We start from the raw sequence: 21,511 nt of genomic DNA, 5'->3' as shown, positions 1-21,511 counted from the left end.
CTTAATGTATACGAGGCACTAGCGCCATATTTAGGTTATTATTCCTGTGCTTTCACACACAAGTGATGATCGCTCATTGAAGTGAGCCGCAGCATGCTGGAGATCTCTCTTCCAGTCACCTGCTGGAAAACATGAACAATTGCCTGTCCACAATGGCTGACACTCGCTTGTTTTTTGTAGTTGAGCTGAAAACCAAGCAACTCCAACGAGTGATTCTTGCTCAGTTGCCCCTGTCGGGTTCTGTGTTTACATAGTATGATGGTCACTCATAATCGCTCTTTTAAGCAATTACTCAGGCGACTATCGGCTCATGTAAAAATACCCTTACATGCGAAGAACCTGTAGGCACAGATTGACTCAAGAAGTAGGCCTCCCCTTAAAGGGATTATCCAACCAAAAACATTTATTACCTATTCACAGTATAGGTGATTAATCTATGATTAGGAGTCCGATAGCTGGAACCCCCAGGGCATGAAAACAGTGCACCTTGAGTCTAACTAGCGAATGGAGCAGCTATGCACATGCACGAGTATTTCTCTTTATACCGTCTATAGATATAGCCAAGCATAGATATCTCTGTCAATTCTATAAAACAAGAATGGATCTGTGATCACACATGCATGTCGCTGCTCTATTCACTAAGTGGACTCAGGGTAGGTCATCCTTGAGATCTCTGGTGGTCCCAGCAGCCAGACCCTCAGTGATCATACATTTATAATGTGTTCTGTGTGTGGTTAGATAAATATTTTTGGTGGGATAACCTGATGAGGGCAAAGCACTGTAAAAATAACACAGCTCTTGGTCCTGGGCTTTAGTCCAGGCCAATAGTAAATATATGGCGGGGGATTAAATCTCCTTTAGACTGCCTGTCCACAGACATTGCGGTATCCAGCGGCGGATCTCCGTTGTGGAGACGCTGCCCAGGAGCAGGAGCCTGCAGGCGGATCTCCACGGTTGGCCCTATCTGACAGATAGGCTGACCTTAGAGAATCGTGGCAAATTGCAGCATGCTGCTTGTGATTCTCTGCTTGTGGACAGGAGGTAAGCACTCTCCATAGCAACGCTATGGAGAGCTTTCACTGCGTTCTCTGCAGACGGATTATCGCCATTGGGAAAGCAATTCAAACTCGTTTGTGGACAGGCAGCCTTAATCTTGCAGAAGCAGGTCAGGTCCTTGGATGTCATTGACAGCTGAGGACTCGGAGGACAGTTTTTAGCCACTTCTGCTTTCTCTTTTGTGGGCTACATAGTGCTCAATGAGGGCTATGTAGCTAATAGAGAAGGCGGAAGTGCCACTTCCGCTATTCAACCCAGCAATCATGTGATTGCTAGGTGCCCCCTGGCATGTCAGAGTTGCAGAATCTTCACAGACCCAGATCAGCTCTGTCAGTGACTAATGTCACTACAAGGTGATATTTGCCCCTGTAATTGGGAATCCTGTGGATGTCCCGCTTCCAGTGGAAAAGTGTCAAATAGAAATAAAATATAACATTGTGAATGTCCTTTAGAGGTCTTATATGAGATCACGGGGGACAAAGATGTTAAAAAAAATGGTTACAAAAAGAAGTTTAAAAAATTACAGAATAAGATAAAAAAATGTATGATAAAAAGAAAACGACTCAATGCCAACCAAAACTGTTGCCATATCCTCCTTGTAATCCGAGAATATGCAAATCGTATCTCGATACATAGAAATCAAAATGGGGAAGCCATTCCTGTACTATACTTTAGCGTAAGTATACTAATTTTAAAAGGAAAGAACCATAGATTAAAAGAAACGTTTTTATTATAGCTTTTTACCCCCAATAAAACAAAGCAAAAAAATTCAGTGAAAAAATAGCTTTTACAAATAGCCTATATGTCACAGAAGAAAAAACAGCAAAAATAATTTTAGGAGCTGAAGAAAAAAATAGGGCCTTAAAGCAATCATATAAAAGCCATAAAAAAGTGTCTGTTACTTTGGGGACAAAACAAGGGTCTGGTCCTTAAGGGGGTTAAAATGTTTGTCTTCTTCCTCATCTTTCTAATAGTATTATGAAATGCTAAATTACCATATAAAAACATGTAATTTACATCCTATTGTATACTCTTCATTGTATTCATATTCACCTTTAGGGGGTGGTCCATAGGCACAAGACTACTGTACCTATAGGTAAAGTTGCTCCTGCTTGGCACCCACAGACCTATGTGTAGTACCAGTGAGCAATACATCTTTCGCAGGAGTAAAGGCCCATTTAGACACAACGATTATCGCGTAAAAGATGTCGCTCAAGCGATTTTTGGGCAATCATCGTTGTGTCATTTACAGTGTAAGATGATCGCTCAAGATGAGTGATCACCTTGCGCTGTGAGCGGAGGATGCAGAAGACAAGCAGGGTGTCTCCGCTTGTCTTCTGCATCCAGATGTCTTCTGCACGGAGCGCTCGGCTGTATATCGGCTGGACCGCTCAGTTCTTCATACCACCCTGTCATCAGGGATCGGGATACAGCTGAAACAATATTATCAGCTGTATCCCGCTGTGAATTCCTGATAAGGCTCATCATTGTCTTTCAGCATGCTGAAAGACAACGATGAGTGATGGTATAACGAAAGCTGCACGATGTCAGTACAGTTAGACACAACGATTATCGCTCAAAAGACTGCTTTTGAGCGAATATTGAGCAATAATCGTTGTGTCTAAATAGGCCTTAAGGCAGCAAATTTAAAGAGAACAGATTCTGTATTTTGACGCATTCATTAAAGGAATAAAAAAAAAAAAGAAAATCAGGTTCTTATCCCTTATGATCAGTTTTTAAGAGATCCAACTTTTTTCTTCTGTAGATCTAGTTTTATAATTGCGCATGCGCAGTATGATTACATCTGTTAAACATAAGCCCAAATGGATACAAAGAGAATAGTTTCTGTTTGTGCCCCTACCCCCCATTGAGTAAATTGTTAAAAAAACAAAAAACGGAAAGTTTCATCTGGTTTCTGTTTTTTTTCCATAAGGAAAGGAAGCAAGCTGGAACAAAATAGGTCCAGCTGAAATCAGTCAGGATTTATTGGAACGCTTTTGCTCCATTTTTATACTCTCAGAGCAGCGCTGAAAAACTAAAAATGAAGCGTTGATGTCAATCGGTTTTAGACACGTGTATTTAAATACGTCCATAATACAGATCCTTATGACGGACGTGTTACAGACGACCTTACAGCCGTATTTTAACAGTATTTGGTTCTGTATTTTTATCTTCTACTAGGCAAATGCTGATCTGTATTTGCACAATAGAAAAATTATAGCAATATGGAGGCAGAAATGCAAAAAATAGGTTATTCTGCATTAAAAAAAAACACATGAAAATACGGCCATGTTAATAACCACATAGATTAATATTAGCTCCATATTACAGTCCCTAAAACAGGAACTAAGTACGGAGCTAAAATCTGCTTATCTGAAACGGGCCTAAAGGGGATATTTCTGATAATGGTGTTTTATATAAGAATTTTTTCTATTTATGCTGTTAATAAAAAAATTCTGCAGCCCTAATTTGAAGCTTCACTTGAAATCTTTGCTTCTTAACAATGTAGTCTATTATCTATAATTAATAGTCGTATGCCGTTCTCTCCACTGCCAGCATGGCGGTAATTTGATTTACACGGGATAAGATACATTTGAGGGTCTGCCGGGCAGTGTGTGTTTTCTTTATAAATGTCAGCAGATAATGTGTGTCCAGCATTGACTGCCAACTGTAGGACATAATAATAGAAACCACGGGAGGCCCAATAATGTTTGGCCCAGAATACAAGGGCTGTTTTATGTGCCTCCCATTTAAAACAACAGTGATGTAATTCATTGAACAGAGGCTGCAGTGTTCACACACAACTAAGGAATGAGAAAACTGCTGGGAACTTGGGGAAAGTCACCCTGCATCCAGTTCAACGTGGTCAGGCCAGAGCTGGAGAATCTGAGTCGGCTCACCTTGGACTTGGACCTACTGTGAATCCTGAGATGGGCAGTCCCTTTTGCTAGATAGTTAAGCAGTTTTAAAGAGATTTTGCTTTCCTTCATGTGGGGTAGTGGTGTGACCTTTGCAAAAGTTCGGTTCAGCTGGTTCGCCGAATTTGGGCTTAAAGTTTGGTTCGATAAAAATTTGTTTAAGCCGAGCCCAAACTTCTCAAATCCCCCTAAAAATGGTGTGTAACACAGTCTAAGAGCCATAAAAGCCCTGTATAACACTCCTAAGTTAAGAAGAAGAGGGACTTGGGAGCGCTTGGGCTCTGTCGGCCATTTTTGTCGCCTTCCAGTAAATGAAGATAGCTTTATATAAACACTATATGTAGTCTTCTTCAGCTGTTGGAAGGAGTCAAAAATGGTTAAGGGAGCACGAGCGCTCCGAAGTGAAAGTGCAAGTACTCTTCAAGATGAAGAAGGTGATTAAGAAGTAGATGAAAAAAAAGATTAAGAAAATCGTCCATCCAGACTCCAGTCTCATAAACATGCTGTTGAAAATTGTTTTTCCATGTCCACAAGCGGAAATCATTTGCAATTTTCCGCTTGCAGGGGGAAGATCGCAGTATGTTCTATTTCAGCGCGGATTCCGCAGTCAGTGGAAGTCGTCCCATCCACGGCCTGTCCGCAGCTGTCACTGTGGACAGGCTGTGGAATCTGCATCATTGCTTAGCGGCGGTGCGGCATCATCTGTACTGCGCATGTGTGCCGGCTGGCACATCCGCAGCACTAAGGAGAAGAATCCAGACATACGCAGGGGTCATCGGCCGGGCACTGGGTCAGATTCCGCTGTGGGATCCTGCATGCAGAATCCGACCCGGGCGTGTGCATTCGACCTTAGTCTTCAAGCTAATTATCTCTAGGGTCGTTAGTTATTTATTAGAGATGAGCGGGTACGCTCGGTAAAGGCAGTTAATCGATCGAGCATTGCTCTTCTCGAGTATCTGCATACCAGTCGAAGCAAATGCGCGGGGGGGGGGGGGAGAGAGATCTCTCCCACTCTCCCTCCCACTCACCTCGGCTCCCCCACCACCGCCCCCCTGCATTTGCTCTTCTCGAGAATGTAATTACTCGAGAAGAGCGATGCCCGCTCTAGTAACTGCCTTTACCGAGCATGCTCGCTCATCTCTATTATTTATATAAACATCTCAAACTTGCAATTGGCAGTGTTTAGCAATCATTAGTCAGTCAAGGCCTACATAAGCTGAGGATCCCTGGACAATCCACATTTAGAATTTTAACTACCCCACTGAATTGAGTGGTGAAAATCTGCAGCAGATCTGCAACCAATCTGCAGCAAGCATTGGCATCCACACCACAGTTCAATTTATGCTGCAGATTAGTTTTTTCGCAGCATGTTGATATTTCTTGAAATCTCATCCACTTGGCTTGCACTGTGCAAACCACATGATTGTTCCCAATAAATGACTTTTCTGTCCTTTCTCTTTTTTGGTAATGTATTTATTAGGGAGGAGATAGATATGTGACGTATTTGGAGGATTTCCTGGAGTGAGAAATGGACTTCTAAACGTGTCCAGCCAATGTGAAAATTCTGTATTTGCTTTTGTGGGGCTATTAGTAGAGATGAGCGAGCACGCTCGCATAAGTCAGCTACTCGAGCGAGGCTCGCTCTTCTTGAGTATCTGCATTCTTGTCCGAGGGGGGGGGGTTGTGGTAGCGGGGGGGGGGGGGGGAGAGAGATCTTTCTTACTCTCTCCCCCGATACTCTCTGCTATCCCCCGCCGTCCCCCGAGCACGCTTGGACAAGAATGCAGTTACTCAAGAAGAGCGAGGCTCGCTCGAGTAGCTGACTTAGCTGAGCGTGCTCTCTCATCTCTAGCTATTAGTATCTTTTTTAGTTGGTATTTAGCTGTTAGACATTTTTGTTCACAAGAAGTACCGTATTTTTCGCTCTATAAGACGCACTTTTTTTCCTCCAAAGTGGGGAGAAAAAGTCAGTGCGTCCTATAGAGCGAATGTGCAGCCTGCGTACAAAGCCAATGCAGCAAGAGAGCAGAGCGGCCTGCCCAACAGCTGATTGGTGGAGGTGGGGGAGTAGCAGGGAGCTCAGCTGTTTTACGGGTGGCCGGCAGCTTCTGTTATGAAGCTCACATAATGATCGTTCCATAGCAGAGCCCTGCGCTCATAAAACAGCTGACTGGTGGGGGCGGGGGAGCAGCAAGGAGCTCGACAGTTGGTCAGGTAGCCAGCGGCTCCTGCTATGAAGCCCACAGACAGCGTGATAATAGCAGAGCCCAGCGCCCATAAAACAGCTGATTATTAAGAGGAACTGCTGCCCCCCCCCCTCTGACTTATCAATCAGCTGTTGTTAAAGAAAGCTCTCACATCTGCCGGCTACATAGCAGGGGGAAGGTGAGAGAGCTGCCTGTATGTTGTATACATTTCTGCCTAGTTATGCACAGATATATACTCCATACATAACCATAATGAGTCATGCCATGCAGAGCTCCTGGAAAGGTGGGTGAAAACTAATAGAATTCTCATTACATTGTCACCCAGCTCTTCCAGGATCCTGAATGCCAACTGCAGAGTTATGCAAGCATGTATACAACATGCATTGCTATAACTAGTCAAACATGGCATTCAGGGCTCCTGGAAAGCTGGGTCACAAGTAGAAAGATAACCATTACATTTACACTCAGCTTTCCTGGATCCTTAATAGCATGTTGATCTGATGGTATACACTTCATTCTGAGGCCGTACTACTGCTCTTTATTCCTAAAGTAATACCTCCCTCACTGCCTGGTCTGGGGGAGTTCAAAATAATTTTTTCCCCATTTTCCTTCTCTAAAACCTAGGTGCATCTAATCATCAGGTGCGTCTTAGAGAGCGCAAAATATGGTAGTTGTGTCGTTTTTGTCCATGGGGAGAGGAGTTTTTATGCCAATGCAATGGTGTTTTTAGTCCAGAAATAAATCTTCTGGATACCTTCGATGTTGTGCTATGATTCGGCTCTGTATAGCCTCACTCTACTGCTTACATCTTGGATTTATTTCTCCTAATTGGGCAATAAAACACATCAATGTTTTATACATAAGAATGTAAATGTTGACTTCTCGCTCCTGACATTCCGAAAACCATGGAAAACTCTGTTTAGACTTTTCAGCGCATTTCTTTCATTCCTCCTGTCTGCTTTATCTGTATTCTTCAGCTGTAACATGTAATTGTCTGAATGTATTGACATCAGTATTTTAAGCAATAAAAATTAACTTTATTTATACCTACAGACAAACTAAAAGGACAAAGAGAAGATCTAACTCCAGATCGGTTACCTCGTAAAAGTCCTTCCCTGGAATCACTTAATACTCACTCGCCATTAGGGTTTGGATCAAGAAACTCTTCCCCCTTTGCACTGGATTCTCTGTCTCCTCAGAGTAAACTCAGGTAGGTTCACATATATTGTTGTATGTACAACACCAAATCTTAGAAGTATGTGTCACCTGCCTATCTCAGCCTTGCAACGTAGTGTATGGTAATTATCTATATAACCGTGGGTTTCCAAGTCCAGTATATCCAGGGATCTGTCCAGGATTGCTTGTATGTGCATAATTGAGTTGCCTTATGTGAACAGATTTGAAATTCAACCCAATTAAAATGATATATTCTAAGATCTACTCATACCGTTTACACGTAAACATTCACAGATGTGATTCCTGAGAAGCGAAGAGCGAACTTTTCAAAGGTTTTGTCCGAATTTTGGACAAAAAGTTTGGCTTGGTCTGAAGTAGTTCAAACCAAACCCAAACTAAACCAGTGTACCTAAAACTGGTCTACAATATGGTCTAAGGGCCATAAAAGCCCTGTACTGTGGAAGAAAGGAGAGGAAGGAGGGGTCATTTTAGTGGGTTCAACCAAGACAAACCGCCCAAGGTTCAGGTTGGTGCCAAGCTGGACTTTCAAGAAAGTTCAACCCAAAACAGGGTTTGACTGTTGTGCTTCGCTCAACATAATTCAGGAGACACCACTCAGTTACATGGATAACCAGCAAGAGCAAGTCACTTTACCACCTTGTGAAGCAGTACCTATGGCTGGTACAGTACCAGTTTGACATTGGACCAGACTCTCTACATGGACTTTGTATCAGTGGAGGGATAAGTTTCAGCACAACAATGGGGCTTTCTTGGGACTTGGGGCCATTGAGGGGATAAATATTGATTTGATGATGAGCAGGACTTTCTGAGGATTCAGTACCAGGATGGCTCTAACTCCTTGGCTCGTGTACATCCAGATGCTTCGTCCTCAGCTTCACATCTGCGTTCCTTGCATGGAACCACTGATTGCTGGGGTGCTGCGGGATCATAAATAATGCCAGTATTGCATATTTCTGACACCAGAAACAAACTTTAGTTGAATAAGAACACCGTTTCTTGCAGATATCTGCAGCACAGCAACTCTCTCCTCTTCGGTCCACTAGGGCGGACACTTCCTCACAGCACTCCTGGTTTTCTTCTCTTCTCATTCTTACAACTAGGTCGTTTCTCTGTTTTTGCAGCTGACTACACACAGACCCTCATAAGAATACCAGCCAATGAATGTTTCTCTCCTCTCACTACTTTTTCTAATTCCCTGAGCACTTTCCTTCTCTCCTCTTTTCATTCGGCCATCTCTTGGTCACTGAGCTTTTTCTCGGTGTTCCTTCTTTTACAGGCCTCACTTTATCACAGTCACACACAGAAGTGCTCTTCTTTTTACTCTCCGTATCTCCCTTCCTTCTCTCCCAGCTACACACTACATCATCACACCTCGCCCTCTCCGAGCAAGGATCTCTGGCCCCTTTCCATACCTTGATGCCCACCTTTACCTGAAGGTGCACATTGATTATTTTCTTAAAGAAACTGAAAAACTGCTATTAAACACTCCATGTTCCAGGTTTTAAATAGTTGAGAAGTCGTCTTCAGTCCAGATAGCTCTCTGATACACCTGAAATGTTGATCTGTAGATGTTTGATTGACCAATTTGGTTAAAACATATAAAAACCTATCAAAACTTATTCCTCTGGATAAACATTGGGGATGGGGGGGGTAATAGGCTGAACTGGATGGTCATATGGTTTTTTATCAGCCTTACATACTATGTTATAAATATTTCTTTATGACCAGTGTTTTATCATTGAGCACACCAATATCTTAACATTTGGAACAAAATGCTAAAAATGTATCAATTACTTAAAAATGTTATTACAAACAAAGGATGAAATGAATGCCATTGGCTTGCTGCACATTAATTTTTACAACAACCATTAAGAGCGATAGCATTGATATAGTACAAGAGGCTCCTGGGATCTTGCACATTTGTGTTCTGGGTCTGATAAAATAGCTTGTCATTCACTGATTTGTTTCAATTAACTTCAAGTGTTTTACATCATCTTCAATACTGAAAGTGGAAAACGGAACATATATTGACCCCTTTCCCTTAATGAATCCCTATATGTTGCTCTGACGTTTGCTTCCCACTCTGCATTTTATTATTTATTGTTTACTTCTTGTAGGGATTCCATTGGTTTCTGATGCATTCATCTATATAATGGTTACACAACCTGCAGTCCGGGAGCCACTTGCAGCCCATAATCCCATTCTGTTAAATGTTAGGCTGGCTCTGGAAGCACTGGTATAGGGAGGAACTATGGGTATGAGTTCTAAATAAAGCAAATTAAAGGAACCTAGTGCAGACCGTGATTGGTATATGGAAATTTATTTTTAAAGGGTTTGTCTCAGGACAGGTTTTATTTGTCTTGTAGACACCCTAGCTGCGGCTTGTCCTGAAGGGAATGGTAGTTGGTGGCCGTGCATGCACACCATTTCTTTATTCACTTCAATTGGATTGAAAGATTTACACCCAACTTATAGTAATGGCCATTTTCTGCATCAGGGAGTCGGGAAGGAATTTTTTCCCCAAAAGGGCTAATTGGCTTCTGCTCTTGGGGTTTTTTGCCTTCCTCTGGATCAACAACACAGGAGGATAGACAGGCTGGACTAGATGGACATTGTCTTCATTCGGCCTTCCGAACTATGTTACTATGTTATAGGAAATAAATGTGATAATGGTGATAACTCGTATTGTCATATTCTTCTGTCCTACGATTCACTCTGTGTTGAGGACAAGGTTCAAAATAAATTGCACTCTATGCTAAAATGAAGAGGACTACACTCAAGAAATGCAAATTCAGTTTTATTTGGAGTTTTCACATATTTTCTTAGAATAGGGGATAAATGTTTGATCACCGGGACTCTACTGATTGCTTGAACAGGGATTCTTAGTGGTCATGTAATGAGAAGGAGTTTTAATGGATCAGAGGTTGAAGTGTTGTCTGTGGGACTGACAGAAAGAGTTGAGCACAGCTTTGTCCGTCAGCCCCATAGACATTGAGTATAGCAGTATTATGTATGCTCAACCATCACTCCTCACTATTCGTGCAATGAGGAGGACATGGGGCTGTTGTGGTGATTTGTACGGCCCCAAGCCATTAGACACTTAGCCATCCTGTGGTTGCAGTGTTGGGCAATAATAAAAAAACAGGAAACAGTAGTGTTATCTCTCAGAACACCCCTTCCAAAGAAGTCCAGATCTGTGAGGTTTAGGTCTCAAGCAAACTAGCGTACCTTTGGGCTGTGTGGTGATCTTTTAATTCCATGGACAGCACATGGCCCCATAATAGGCCTATGGGGTTATACGTATGGATGCTTTTTCTTACCGTCTGACGTTCTGTGTGAAGAAAGTAGGACATGACAATGCATATCACTGTGCAATGTAAATCTGTGTAAATCGGACAGTACATGGACTGGTGTTTGATGCAAGTTGCCCCCGAGTCTCTTGGGTGCAATTTGCACTTACCATTAGTGTGCGCTTGGCACTAGAAAACAAATTTTACAAATGGGATTTCCTACCGTAATTAGTACAAAATTAGCTAACATGGCAATGCTGAAATTGTCAATCAAAATGAGAATTTAAAATGTACCTATATATTAAATAAATCCAAAATTATCTGCTGATTTACCGTATATACTTGGGTAGAGTCCGACCCGAGTATAAGCCGAGGCACCTAATTTTACCACAAAAAACTGGGAAAACTAGGTGCCTCGAGTACAAGCCTAGCTAGACTAAGTAAAAAAAAATGAACTACAATAGTTACCTCCTAGCCAGCGTCTGTGTCCCCGTCACAATGGTCTCCCCGGCGGTGCTCAAGCTGCTCTGTAATTCTCCCCGCTGTCATCTCTCTGCTCAGTTTTGAATTCTACCGCTGTTAGCAAGTAAGCGCTGTGATTGGATCGAGCGCCAGCCAATCACAGACGGCGCTCGATGAACCAATCACAGCAATTCAGTGATGTCATGCGCAGATGCCGGCTGGTAGGTGAGTATTGCGTTTTTTGTTTTTTTTACCTAGTCCCTCACTCCAGAATAAGCCGAGGGCGGCTTTTTCAGCATTAAAAAATGTGCTGAAAAAGTCGGCTTATACTCAAGTATATACGGTACTTCATAAGGATGGGAACTCCATTTTTGTTTCAGACTCCAAATCCTTTGTTTCCCTTCACTCCAGCATAATGTTAAAAAGAACCTGTCACATCCTCTGAGATGGTGATCATGGTGCGTACTTTCGTTCCTGCTGATTCCATTGCTGTTATTTTTGTTTTAGCCCTCTCCTCTGTTCAGCCACAACACCTCCCGTTATTTTGGGAGCCGAACTCCAGTACGCTGTCAAGTGGGCAGTCTCTACTTCGCAGTATCAACGGTTGACCTGACGTTTGTTTGACACTAGATGTTGGAGACAGGGGCGTAACTATAGAGGATGCAGGGGATTGGGGAGCCTTGGGGGGCCCATAAGGCCTCTCTTCTCCATATAGGGAACCCAGTACTATGAGTAAAGCATTATAGTTGGGGGCCCTGTTACAGGTTTTGCATTGGGCCCCAGGAGCTTCAAGTTACGCCCCTGGTTGGAGACCACAACTTGACAATGGAGGTAGTGTCAGGCTCCCAAAGTAATGGGAACCATTGTGGACAAACACAAGGGAGAGCTAAAGGAAAAATGAAAATGGCAATGGAATCAAAGGGAATTGGAAGCATTACATAATGTCCATTCACATCAATGGGTTGTCTATGTAATATGGGACAGAACAGGTTGCCCAGAGCAAGAGACGTTCTTTGTAATCGCTCTCCACTTTTGGCCAAGCAATGGGGGTCCTGGACATTTTATTCTCTATTAATTCAGAATTTCTTAAAAAAAGAATATGAAATTGGGTGCTTTAAACTGGAAAACCCCTTGAAGTAAAAGCATGCAAGTAGTATTTAACAAGTTTTACAAAATATTTTTTCAGTTTTCTTCTCGGGTAAAAACCACGGCTAGCCGTCTATAATTATAGATCATGCAGAAGGCAAAAGTAAACGTTACATGTTTCTAATAACACCTTTTATGTATTTCCCGGCCTACACAAGCGCTTCATTACTCAGTGCTTGGTTTTTATTATACACATGTTCAGTAGAACTAAAAAGTGTGCAATTTTAATCTTAACCATGTCTAGTCTAAGCAAAAAACATTCCAGGAATACATACCAGGCACATCTGCGTGTAGGCAATGTTTTTTGTTTATAACGTGCCATCCAATCCTGTACTTTGCCTGGTAAATTACATAAATCGGAGATCGGTGGGGTCCCCTCTGATCAAACATGATGGGCTATACTTAGGATAAATCAGCCATGTTTTGGTCTCTGAAAATCCCTTTAATCCCTATCAAGCTTCGAACGGCTTATTGTGGTATTAGGTATACTGCTCAAGTAAGTTCATGAACCATCTGATCCTTTGTTTTTACTCTGTCAAGATTTACAGTAAATGGTTTTCTCCACAAACTTGCCAAAACTTTTACACTTCTTATGTGTAAAGTCATAAAGTGCTTCAAGAATGTACTTTTTTATGACCCTTTTACATGGGCAGATAATCAGCTGAATGAGCATTCAAAAATTTGATCGCATCTTGTGTGCACCTGTAAAAACCCTCATTGTTGGTAGGGAATCTCTCTGTGGGATGTGCTGCCGACAATATTGAGAGAGTGCGTGCGGAAGAACGATTGCATTAACAATTGTTCATCCCACATACAGTTCACATTGGGCTGTATGACGTATCTTTAAGGCCGGTTTCACATGGCCGAGAAAATCGGGCAAGACGCCAAAATTTGGCATGAATATGAGCCCCATTCTTTTGAATGGGGTCATATACATGAGTGTTTTTTTATGCATTGTGGTGCGGGAAAAAAAATCACAGCTTGTCCTATCTTTGGATGTTCCCTCAGATCGCCTCGCCCATTGTTTTCAATGGGGCAGGTAAAACATTGCACATCATGCGAGGTTTCCCATTTATCGCTACTCCCCTGAAGTGCTGCGAGACATTTTTGACACAAAAACGACTTGCATCTCCGGGAAAATTGCACGTTCTTGATCGTGATATCAGGCCGAGTTTCACGGCCCAGTATCGTGCTTGCCCACTTAAGGTTAGCCTAAGTCAGCACCAATAAACTTTCTAAATCAACAATTGGTACATATCATTGGCCCATGTAAAAGAGTCTTGGCATTGGAAATTCTGATTTTGTAACAAGTCTAAAGGCCTGTTTTCATGATCGGCTTAACAGATGTTTATATGAACATTTGTTTCTTCTTGGGAATTACACTTGCAATCAAAATTATTCAACCTCCCATTGCAAATTAGATTTATTTGCCAAATTCATAAACTTTCAATTGTCTGGAAAAAAAACAATCAAGAACAATTCACATAGCTCAACACAGCTATAAGCTTGGGTTTATTCAACACAAAATGCCATTTTTTTAAATGACTATTGCAGTCCCAGAATTATTCAACTCCTTCATGACAAGGGTCCTTACTACCTAGTAGAACCTTTTGCTGTTATGATCTGCTACCACTGTGATTCATAGCCAGACAGCAGTTTCTGACAGTGTTCCTGAGGAATCTTAGCCCATTCCTCAAGGGCAATGGCCTCCAGTTCACTAATATTCTTGGGTCTGCATGTTCGGAACACATTCTTCAAATCCTACTAAAGATTTTCTTTGGGGATCAAGTCGAGCGACTGTAACGGCCCATTTGGGATCTTCCTGCACAAATTCTAAAATCAAGTCTTGGTAGACTTTGAGTTATGCTTGAGATGATTGTCCTGTTGGAAGGTCCAATCACTCCCAAGCTTCAGCTTCCTCACAGAAGGCATGGCGTTTTATCCTAATACTTGGTTAAATCTACCTTGCCCTCCACATACTGCAGGTTTCCAGTGCCAGAGGAAGCAAAGCAGCCCCAGAGCATCACTGAGCCACCTCTTTGCTTCTCTGTAGGCATGATCTTCTTTTCAGTGTATTCTTAATTCTTTCTCTTTCACACATACCACTGATCCATAGGCTGGGAAATTTCCGGCTTTGTTTCATTGCTCCACAGAACTGAATCCCAAAACGTCTGTGGCTTATTTATATGGTTTTGAGAATATTGGAGCTAACTTTTCTTGTGCTTTTAAGTTGGTAGTTTGGGGCGTGAAGACCTTCAGAGTTTACTATGCACTTCACTGTGCAGATGGAAACTTCAGTGCCTCCTGCCGCCAATTCTTGCCGCAGGTGTTTTGCAGTCACTCGAGGGTTTTTAGCCATTTACCTCCTCAGGAAACAGGTAACAGCCTGCGGCAGCTTCATCTTTTGCCACATCCAGATAGTGTAGCCAGTGTACCTATAACTTTAAACTTGCAAACTGTGCTTCCACCTTATGATCTCTTTTAACTTTTTGGACCACATGCAATTAAACTCTACAAAGCTCTAGCTAGTCCAGATATTTTATGTATTTTATCTCAAGCACACCTGATGTAACTAATGAAGTCCTTGACTGAGATTCTTTACAGAGGATTGATAATTAATAAGTCATGATTCTGAGACTGCAGTAGTCACTAAAAGTGAATTGTTGAATTTGGCGAAACCATTTGCTTTACAGTATTAGTTGTGTTGAGCTATTTAAATTATTCTTCCATTTTTCCAAAGAAGCTGAAAGTTTGTAAATTTGGCAAATCTGGGCTGGTGGGAAGAGTCGGCTGTGTTTGTTGATTCAAACGACAAATGGACATCAGCTATACTTATGTCGTTATGCTACATAGATAATATTTTCATCTTGTGCCGGCTCAAGATAATTGTTCTCGAAATTTATCATGGTGCTGAATCAAAGCAAGGTAGAACTATCCTTCATGTCTGAAATCAATGAATCAGCGCTTGCATTTCTGGATTTAAGGATCAGTAAGGCTTCAGAAGGCAATTTGTCGACGATGGTCTATCACAAACCAACAGCCACAATTATCTGTTGAGATGGGAAAGTCATCATGCCAGTGCTCTAAGGAAGGGCATCCCGGTGGTTATGAGTTAGGCCTCGAGTTGTTACTATCTGACACCCAGACTACCATCAAGGCTCGGTGTGTTTATTATTTTATCTATGCTCTTTTCTTCTTATGTTAGATACATGTCCCTGAGGAGGTAGCTAGGGACGGGGCTGCTGAAATATGTAGGGCAAGTTTTCCAGGAAGATTTTTTCCGACAAGGTTAACTCAATAGCTTCTAGTATAATGTCTAGAGTAGTCAACTTTTTTGCACATGCTATGGGAAAATAGGCCATGTATCTGCCCAGTACAATATGAGATGAGGATGAGGTTGTTTTAGGACTAGCAGGGAGGTTATTAGATATGGATTACTATTACCGCTGAAGGATAAAGGTTGATACCTAGGTGTTCCTATATCTCATTGATCTGCTTTCATGCGGTGACTTCATGTGATATTACGACTATAATATATCCTCATATCAGTAAAGTTTTAGAATATCTTGTGTCCAGTATGTTTAGCACTCTTTATTTTAGCTTTATCTTAATAAAAGTTACATTTTAGCTTACCATTTCTTTTAGTGAATATATAGGCTACTTCAGGAGAAGTGTGGGGATCTTTCTTTTCCTGTGGTTCTAATTCACCATAGGGGTTGAAAACGTTTGATTGCAACTGTATATATAGCAAATTCTAATGTGTAACTTCAGTATGACATTAGAATACTTGGTAAATATTCTGTTTTGTGGGGATTGGAAGACCATCCTTATTACGAGACCTTTTGTAATCTGTTCCCTGGGTGTTTGAATGAATTATTCGGTAGGCAGCAGTGCACTCTGCTCCTTGACATTGACATTACCTTTACACTGGACTACATCCTTCCTAGAGGGAAATACAGGAACACTTCATCCATATGGACAGCTGTCAATGGCACACCAGGGGGTTAAAGGAATTTTAGAATGCCTGCATCCATTTCCTTCAATTCTGATGGTGTCTTCAGCACTGTGGATAAGGGATGGATGTGGAACTTTATATTTTCTTCTTCACAAACTCCTGACCTTGTCAGATAAATAATAGCATTTGTTTGGTATGGGACCGTTTCCTTCCCGGGGGAGCATTGGACTTGAGGCACTTTTTAACTCAATAGTTTGTGCTTCAACTTCCCTCTATCCTAACAAGAGCCTGCTTCCCCAGAGTTGTGACATCAGGGAAACATTATTCAAGATGCTTCCTTCTGTCCCCTGTCTTCTTGTGTATTACGGTACCTTGTGAGGTTACTTATTACTTTTACTCATTGTTATTCTGTATGCAGGGGAATTCTGTGGAAATGGTTTGATTTACAATCATTTCTACAATACTGGCTTAACTTTAATACTGAAATATTAAAACCAGCTGCAGTATGCTTCATGCTCAACAAAGTTAAATGACATCCTCGTTTTGGTGGAGAACTTCATAAAATGGTCAATGTAGGTTATGTTCTACGAAGTGTGTATTAACCAAGTTGAAAATGAACATTAATGAAGTATCAATTAAGATGTTCAGAATGGCTTAATTTATTAGAAACCTATCACTTCCTTTTTATAGTCCGACTGAACAAGAAGAAGACAGTTGGTTTTCAAGTCATGGAGTCATATCTCTTTTCTAAACTAAGTTTGTAGTGTCAAAGGATAACTAGAAGCAAAGGCTGTTATCAATCCTACATAGTGATCTGACATTACACTCTAATGCCAAGACTCTACGGCGACATACCCAACCCTGATATCATCTCTAACATAAGCCTCTTCGTGTGCCTGAGATTCTGCGGTTACAAAAAAAAAGTAATGGTTAAATTACTTCTCCTTACGTAATTCAATTTTGGGTAATACAGGGTTATTCAAAAAGAGCAGATTTGGGGATTTGATTACAAACAAACTACAAAGGACAGGTACACAATCTGTATATCAATGAAAAGAGGAAAGTTCAAAGTTTTTTTTCTATGACATACGGATAAGTTCAATTTTTTGCTACATCGCAGCTAGAGATGAGCGAGTATACTCGCTAAGGCACATTACTCGAGCGAGTAGTGCCTTAGCCGAGTATCTCCCCGCTCGTCTCTAAAGATTCGGGGGGCGGGGAGCGGCGGGGGAGAGCGGGGAGGAAGGGAGGGGAGATCTCTCTCTTCCTCTCTCCCCCCCGCCGCAACTCACCTGTCACCCGCGCCGGCCCCCGAATCTTTAGAGACGAGCGGGGAGATACTCGGCTAAGGCACTACTCGCTCGAGTAATGTGCCTTAGCGAGTATACTCACTCATCTCTAATCGCAGCACTGGGTGTCTTGTTTACAGTTGTATGGTCCCTGGGGGTGGTACGCATTCGACATGGGTACTCATAAATTTGCTTGTGACAAGGTGGTTGTTTTTGGAATTGATGGCGGAATTCTTGTTGCACTTGAACAATGGATTCACACTTGGCAAACTGAAGCACACAAAGTAATTTCTTCTGTGGTGTCACCGTTGTCCTATAAACTGTAAACAAACAAGAAACAGCGGTGTAGCAGAAAATGGAAATTACTGGTATGTCAAAAAATAACTTTGGACCTTCCTCTTTTCAGTGATGTGCAAATTGTTTATCTGTTTTTTGTAGATTGTTTGTAATTCAATTTCCAAATGTGCTCCTTCTTTCTCGTTAACAAAGGTTTTTATTGATTTTGAGAATGTTATATTGTTAAAATAATTTCAACATTGCAATCATATTTTAAGGGTGGATTCAGACGAGCGTGTTTATGTGCGTACGATTGTGCACACAAATACGCACGCCTATTTTAACCATTGGTTCCCTATGCTGTGTTCACAGGTGTGCAAACTCACGTACCTGCAAAGCATAGGACATGCGTGCACCATAGGTCCGTGGTGCGTGTCAGTATTCCCCAGCAGGGAGTCCCCTTGTCACTGACATGACAGCACTGTCACTGTGTTAAGTGTCAAGGGGACCCCCCGAGGGGAGTAAAGAATCCCCTGTCACAGCTGTGGCAGAGGATTTCTTCATCTCCACAGGGAGTAAAGAGTTCTCTGCCACAGCTGTCCTGATGTTCTCCCATTGCTTTCAATGAAAGCAATAGGCTGCCAGCAAGCCCTGCAGGGATTTTCAGGGAAGGGGTTTAAATATAAGCCCTTCCCTGAAAATCATTCATAGAATGTGTTAAAAATAAAAAATATATATACTCACCTCTCCTCAGCTGCTCAGGCTCATCCAGCATGTCTTCTTCCTGCACTGCTCTGCATCTGTTTTAGCAGGTGGGGATTTAAAATCCCCGTCTGCTGAAAGGGCTGTATCTGATTGGCCGAGCACTCAGCCAATCACAGGCAGCACTCAGCCATTCATTGAATGAAAACTGAGTGCTGCCTGTGATTGGTCACAACACTCAGCCAATCACAGGCAGCGCTTGGCCATTCATTTGTCCAGGATATGATATATATTGGGAAAAGAGGTGAGTGGGTAGTAAATAAATATTAAGACACCACATCTGCATAAAGGGCACATTTGTGCTCCTGCCCTCCGATGCGGAAACCCTTCACATTCTCATTTTCTCTAAGAATAGAAGCTAATGGTTCAATTGCTAATGCAAATAGGAGAGGCGCTAAGGGGTAGCCCTGCCTCGTTCCACTCTCAATTGCTATTGTGACGGATTCAAAGCCACAGATCCGGACTGAGGCTGAGGGGAAGAAATAAAGAGCTTGAATGAGGGTTCTGAATTGCGTCCCGAATCCGTGCTCCTTTTTTTTTTTTTTAATAACCCTGTATATTTCGATATGGCACCGTTTTGATTATTAGCATTTATGTTGTTTTTTAGCAATATTAATTTTCAGGTATGTACAGTACCAGTCAAAAGTTTGGACACACATTTTCATTCCCTGGATTTTTTTGTTTTTTCTATTTTTTTTGCTTTCAACGTTGTAGATTCATATTGAAGACATGAAAACTCTGAAGGAACACTTATGAAATTAAGTAGTAAACAGAAAAGTGTTAAACCAGAATATATTTTATATTTTGGATTTTTCAAAATGGCGTCCTTTTCCTTTAATGACAGCTTTGCACGCTCTTGGCATTCCAGAGTCTGCTTCATAAGGTTGTCCTCTGGAATGGTTTTGAATTAACAGGTATGCCTTGTCATAACTTTGTGAAATTTCTCGCCTTCTCAAAGTGTTTCCCTTGTGTTGTGCAGAGGTAGGGTTGGCTCATAGTATTTAGCCCTATTCAACTACTGTTCTAATCCACATTATGGCAAGAACCACTCAACTAAGTAAAGAGAAATGACGGTTCATTGTCTTAAATTACTTTAAGGCATAAAGATCAGTCAGCCCAGAAAATTTCAAGAACTTTGAGGGCATCTTCAACTGCAGTCATAAAAACCACCAAACCCTACGATAAAACTGACTCTCATGAGGGCTCCAGAAAAACAAGACCAAGAGTTACCTTTGCAGCATAGGCTAAATTCATTAGCCCTACTAGCCTCTGAAACTGTAAATTACTAGCACTTCAGATTAGAGCCCACATTAATGCTTCACAGAGATCAAGTACCAGACACATTTCAACATCAACTGTTCAGAGGAGACTGCGAGAATCAGGCCTTTGTGGTCGAATTGCTGCAAGAAAGCCACTACTGAGGAGCATGATCAAGAAGAGGAGAATTCCTTGGGCCAAGAAATACGAGGAATTGACATCAGACCAATAGAAATATGTGTTTTTGGTCTGATGAGTCAAAATTTGACATTTGTGGTTCCAACCACCATGTCTTTGTGAGAGACAGAAAAGGTAAGCGAATGGTTTCTACATGTGTGGTTCCCACTGTGAAGCATGGAGGAGGATGTATGGTGTGGAAGTACTTCTGCTGATGACAGTGTGGGTTACTTATTCAAAGTTCAAGGCACACTTAACCCGCATGCCTACCACAGCATTCTGCAGCGACATGCCATCCCATATGGTTGGCACTTAGTGGAACCATCATTTGTTTTTCAACAGGACAATGGCCTCAAATATACATCCAGACTAACAACTTTTTGACCAAGAAGGAGAGTAATAGCGTGCTGCATCAGATGATGATCTCCACAATCATCTAACCTAAACCCAACTGAAATGATTTAGGATGCTTTGGACCTTAGAACTGAAGGTAAATCGGCCAACAAGTGCTCCGCACCTCTGGGAACTCCTCCAAGACTTAAAAAATGATTCCACGTGACTACCTCATGAAACTGATTGAGAGAATGCCAAGAGTGTGCAAAGTTGTCATCAAATTAAAAGAGGCTACTTTGAAGAATCTAAAATATAAAACATATTTTGGTTTAACACATTTTTGTTTACTACTTAATTCTGTTTGTCTTTCTTCATAGTTTTCAGATCTTTTATATGAATCTACAATGCAGAAAAAAAACATGGAATAAAAAGGCCCAAACTTTTGATGCACTGTATATACTGGATAGGATCACATAGCAAAAAAAGCAGAATGGATCTAATTACTTAATGTTTGTTCACCTCCACAGTAGGGACTAGTGCTTTACTAAATGCTACTCTTCCACATCTCTGTAAGCAAGAAGGGCCATGCCTCTTGGACTGGTTTCTTGATAATACTACTATTCTTGAGAGGTACAGTGCCCCCTGGAGGGTCAGACTTCCCTGTAGATCGGATGATAGGGGTGATTCCAAAAACATACTAAAAGGTGGATATAAATTGTGAGCCACCATGAGGACAAGGACAAATGTAAGTGATGACAGTCGGTTTACAGGGCTGTAGAACAGGGGCGTAACTTGATTGTTCTGGGCCCCAATACAAAATCTGTAACAGGACCCCCAAATATAATGTTTTATTCATAGTACTGGGGATTAGAGATGAGCCAGTATACTCGCTAAGGCACATTACTCGAGCGAGTAGTGCCTTAGCCGAGTATCTCCTCGCTCGTCTCTAAAGATTCGGGGCCGGCGCAGGTGACAGGTGAGTTGCGGCGGGGAGAGAGATCTCCCCTCCGTTCCTCCCCGCTCTCCCCCGCCGGCCCCCGAATCTTCAGAGACAAGCGGGGAGATACTCGGCTAAGGCACTACTCGCTCGAGTAATGTGCCTTAGCGAGTATACTCGCTCATCTCTACTGGGGATCCTATATGGAGAAGAGAAGGCCTTATGGCCCCCTAAGGCTCCTGGGTCCGT

General features: G+C 42.0%; 1 protein-coding gene across 2 annotated transcripts in view; it reads left to right on the top strand.

Annotated features, from left to right (window-relative positions):
• The window catches only part of SPECC1 (sperm antigen with calponin homology and coiled-coil domains 1), a 234,889-nt gene that overhangs the window by 168,563 nt on the left and 44,815 nt on the right, over positions 1–21,511 (top strand). For both annotated transcript variants that reach the window (XM_066599531.1, XM_066599532.1), the window contains one exon: positions 7,235–7,391. In XM_066599531.1, the coding sequence (XP_066455628.1) occupies positions 7,235–7,391 (157 nt within the window). The remainder of the gene's footprint in view (positions 1–7,234; positions 7,392–21,511) is intronic.

Source organism: Eleutherodactylus coqui, chromosome 4 (genome assembly GCF_035609145.1).
Source record: "Eleutherodactylus coqui strain aEleCoq1 chromosome 4, aEleCoq1.hap1, whole genome shotgun sequence".
Taxonomy (NCBI): domain Eukaryota; kingdom Metazoa; phylum Chordata; class Amphibia; order Anura; family Eleutherodactylidae; genus Eleutherodactylus; species Eleutherodactylus coqui.
The sequence above is the reverse complement of the archived record's forward strand: the minus strand, read 5'-3'. Positions and strand labels throughout refer to the sequence as shown.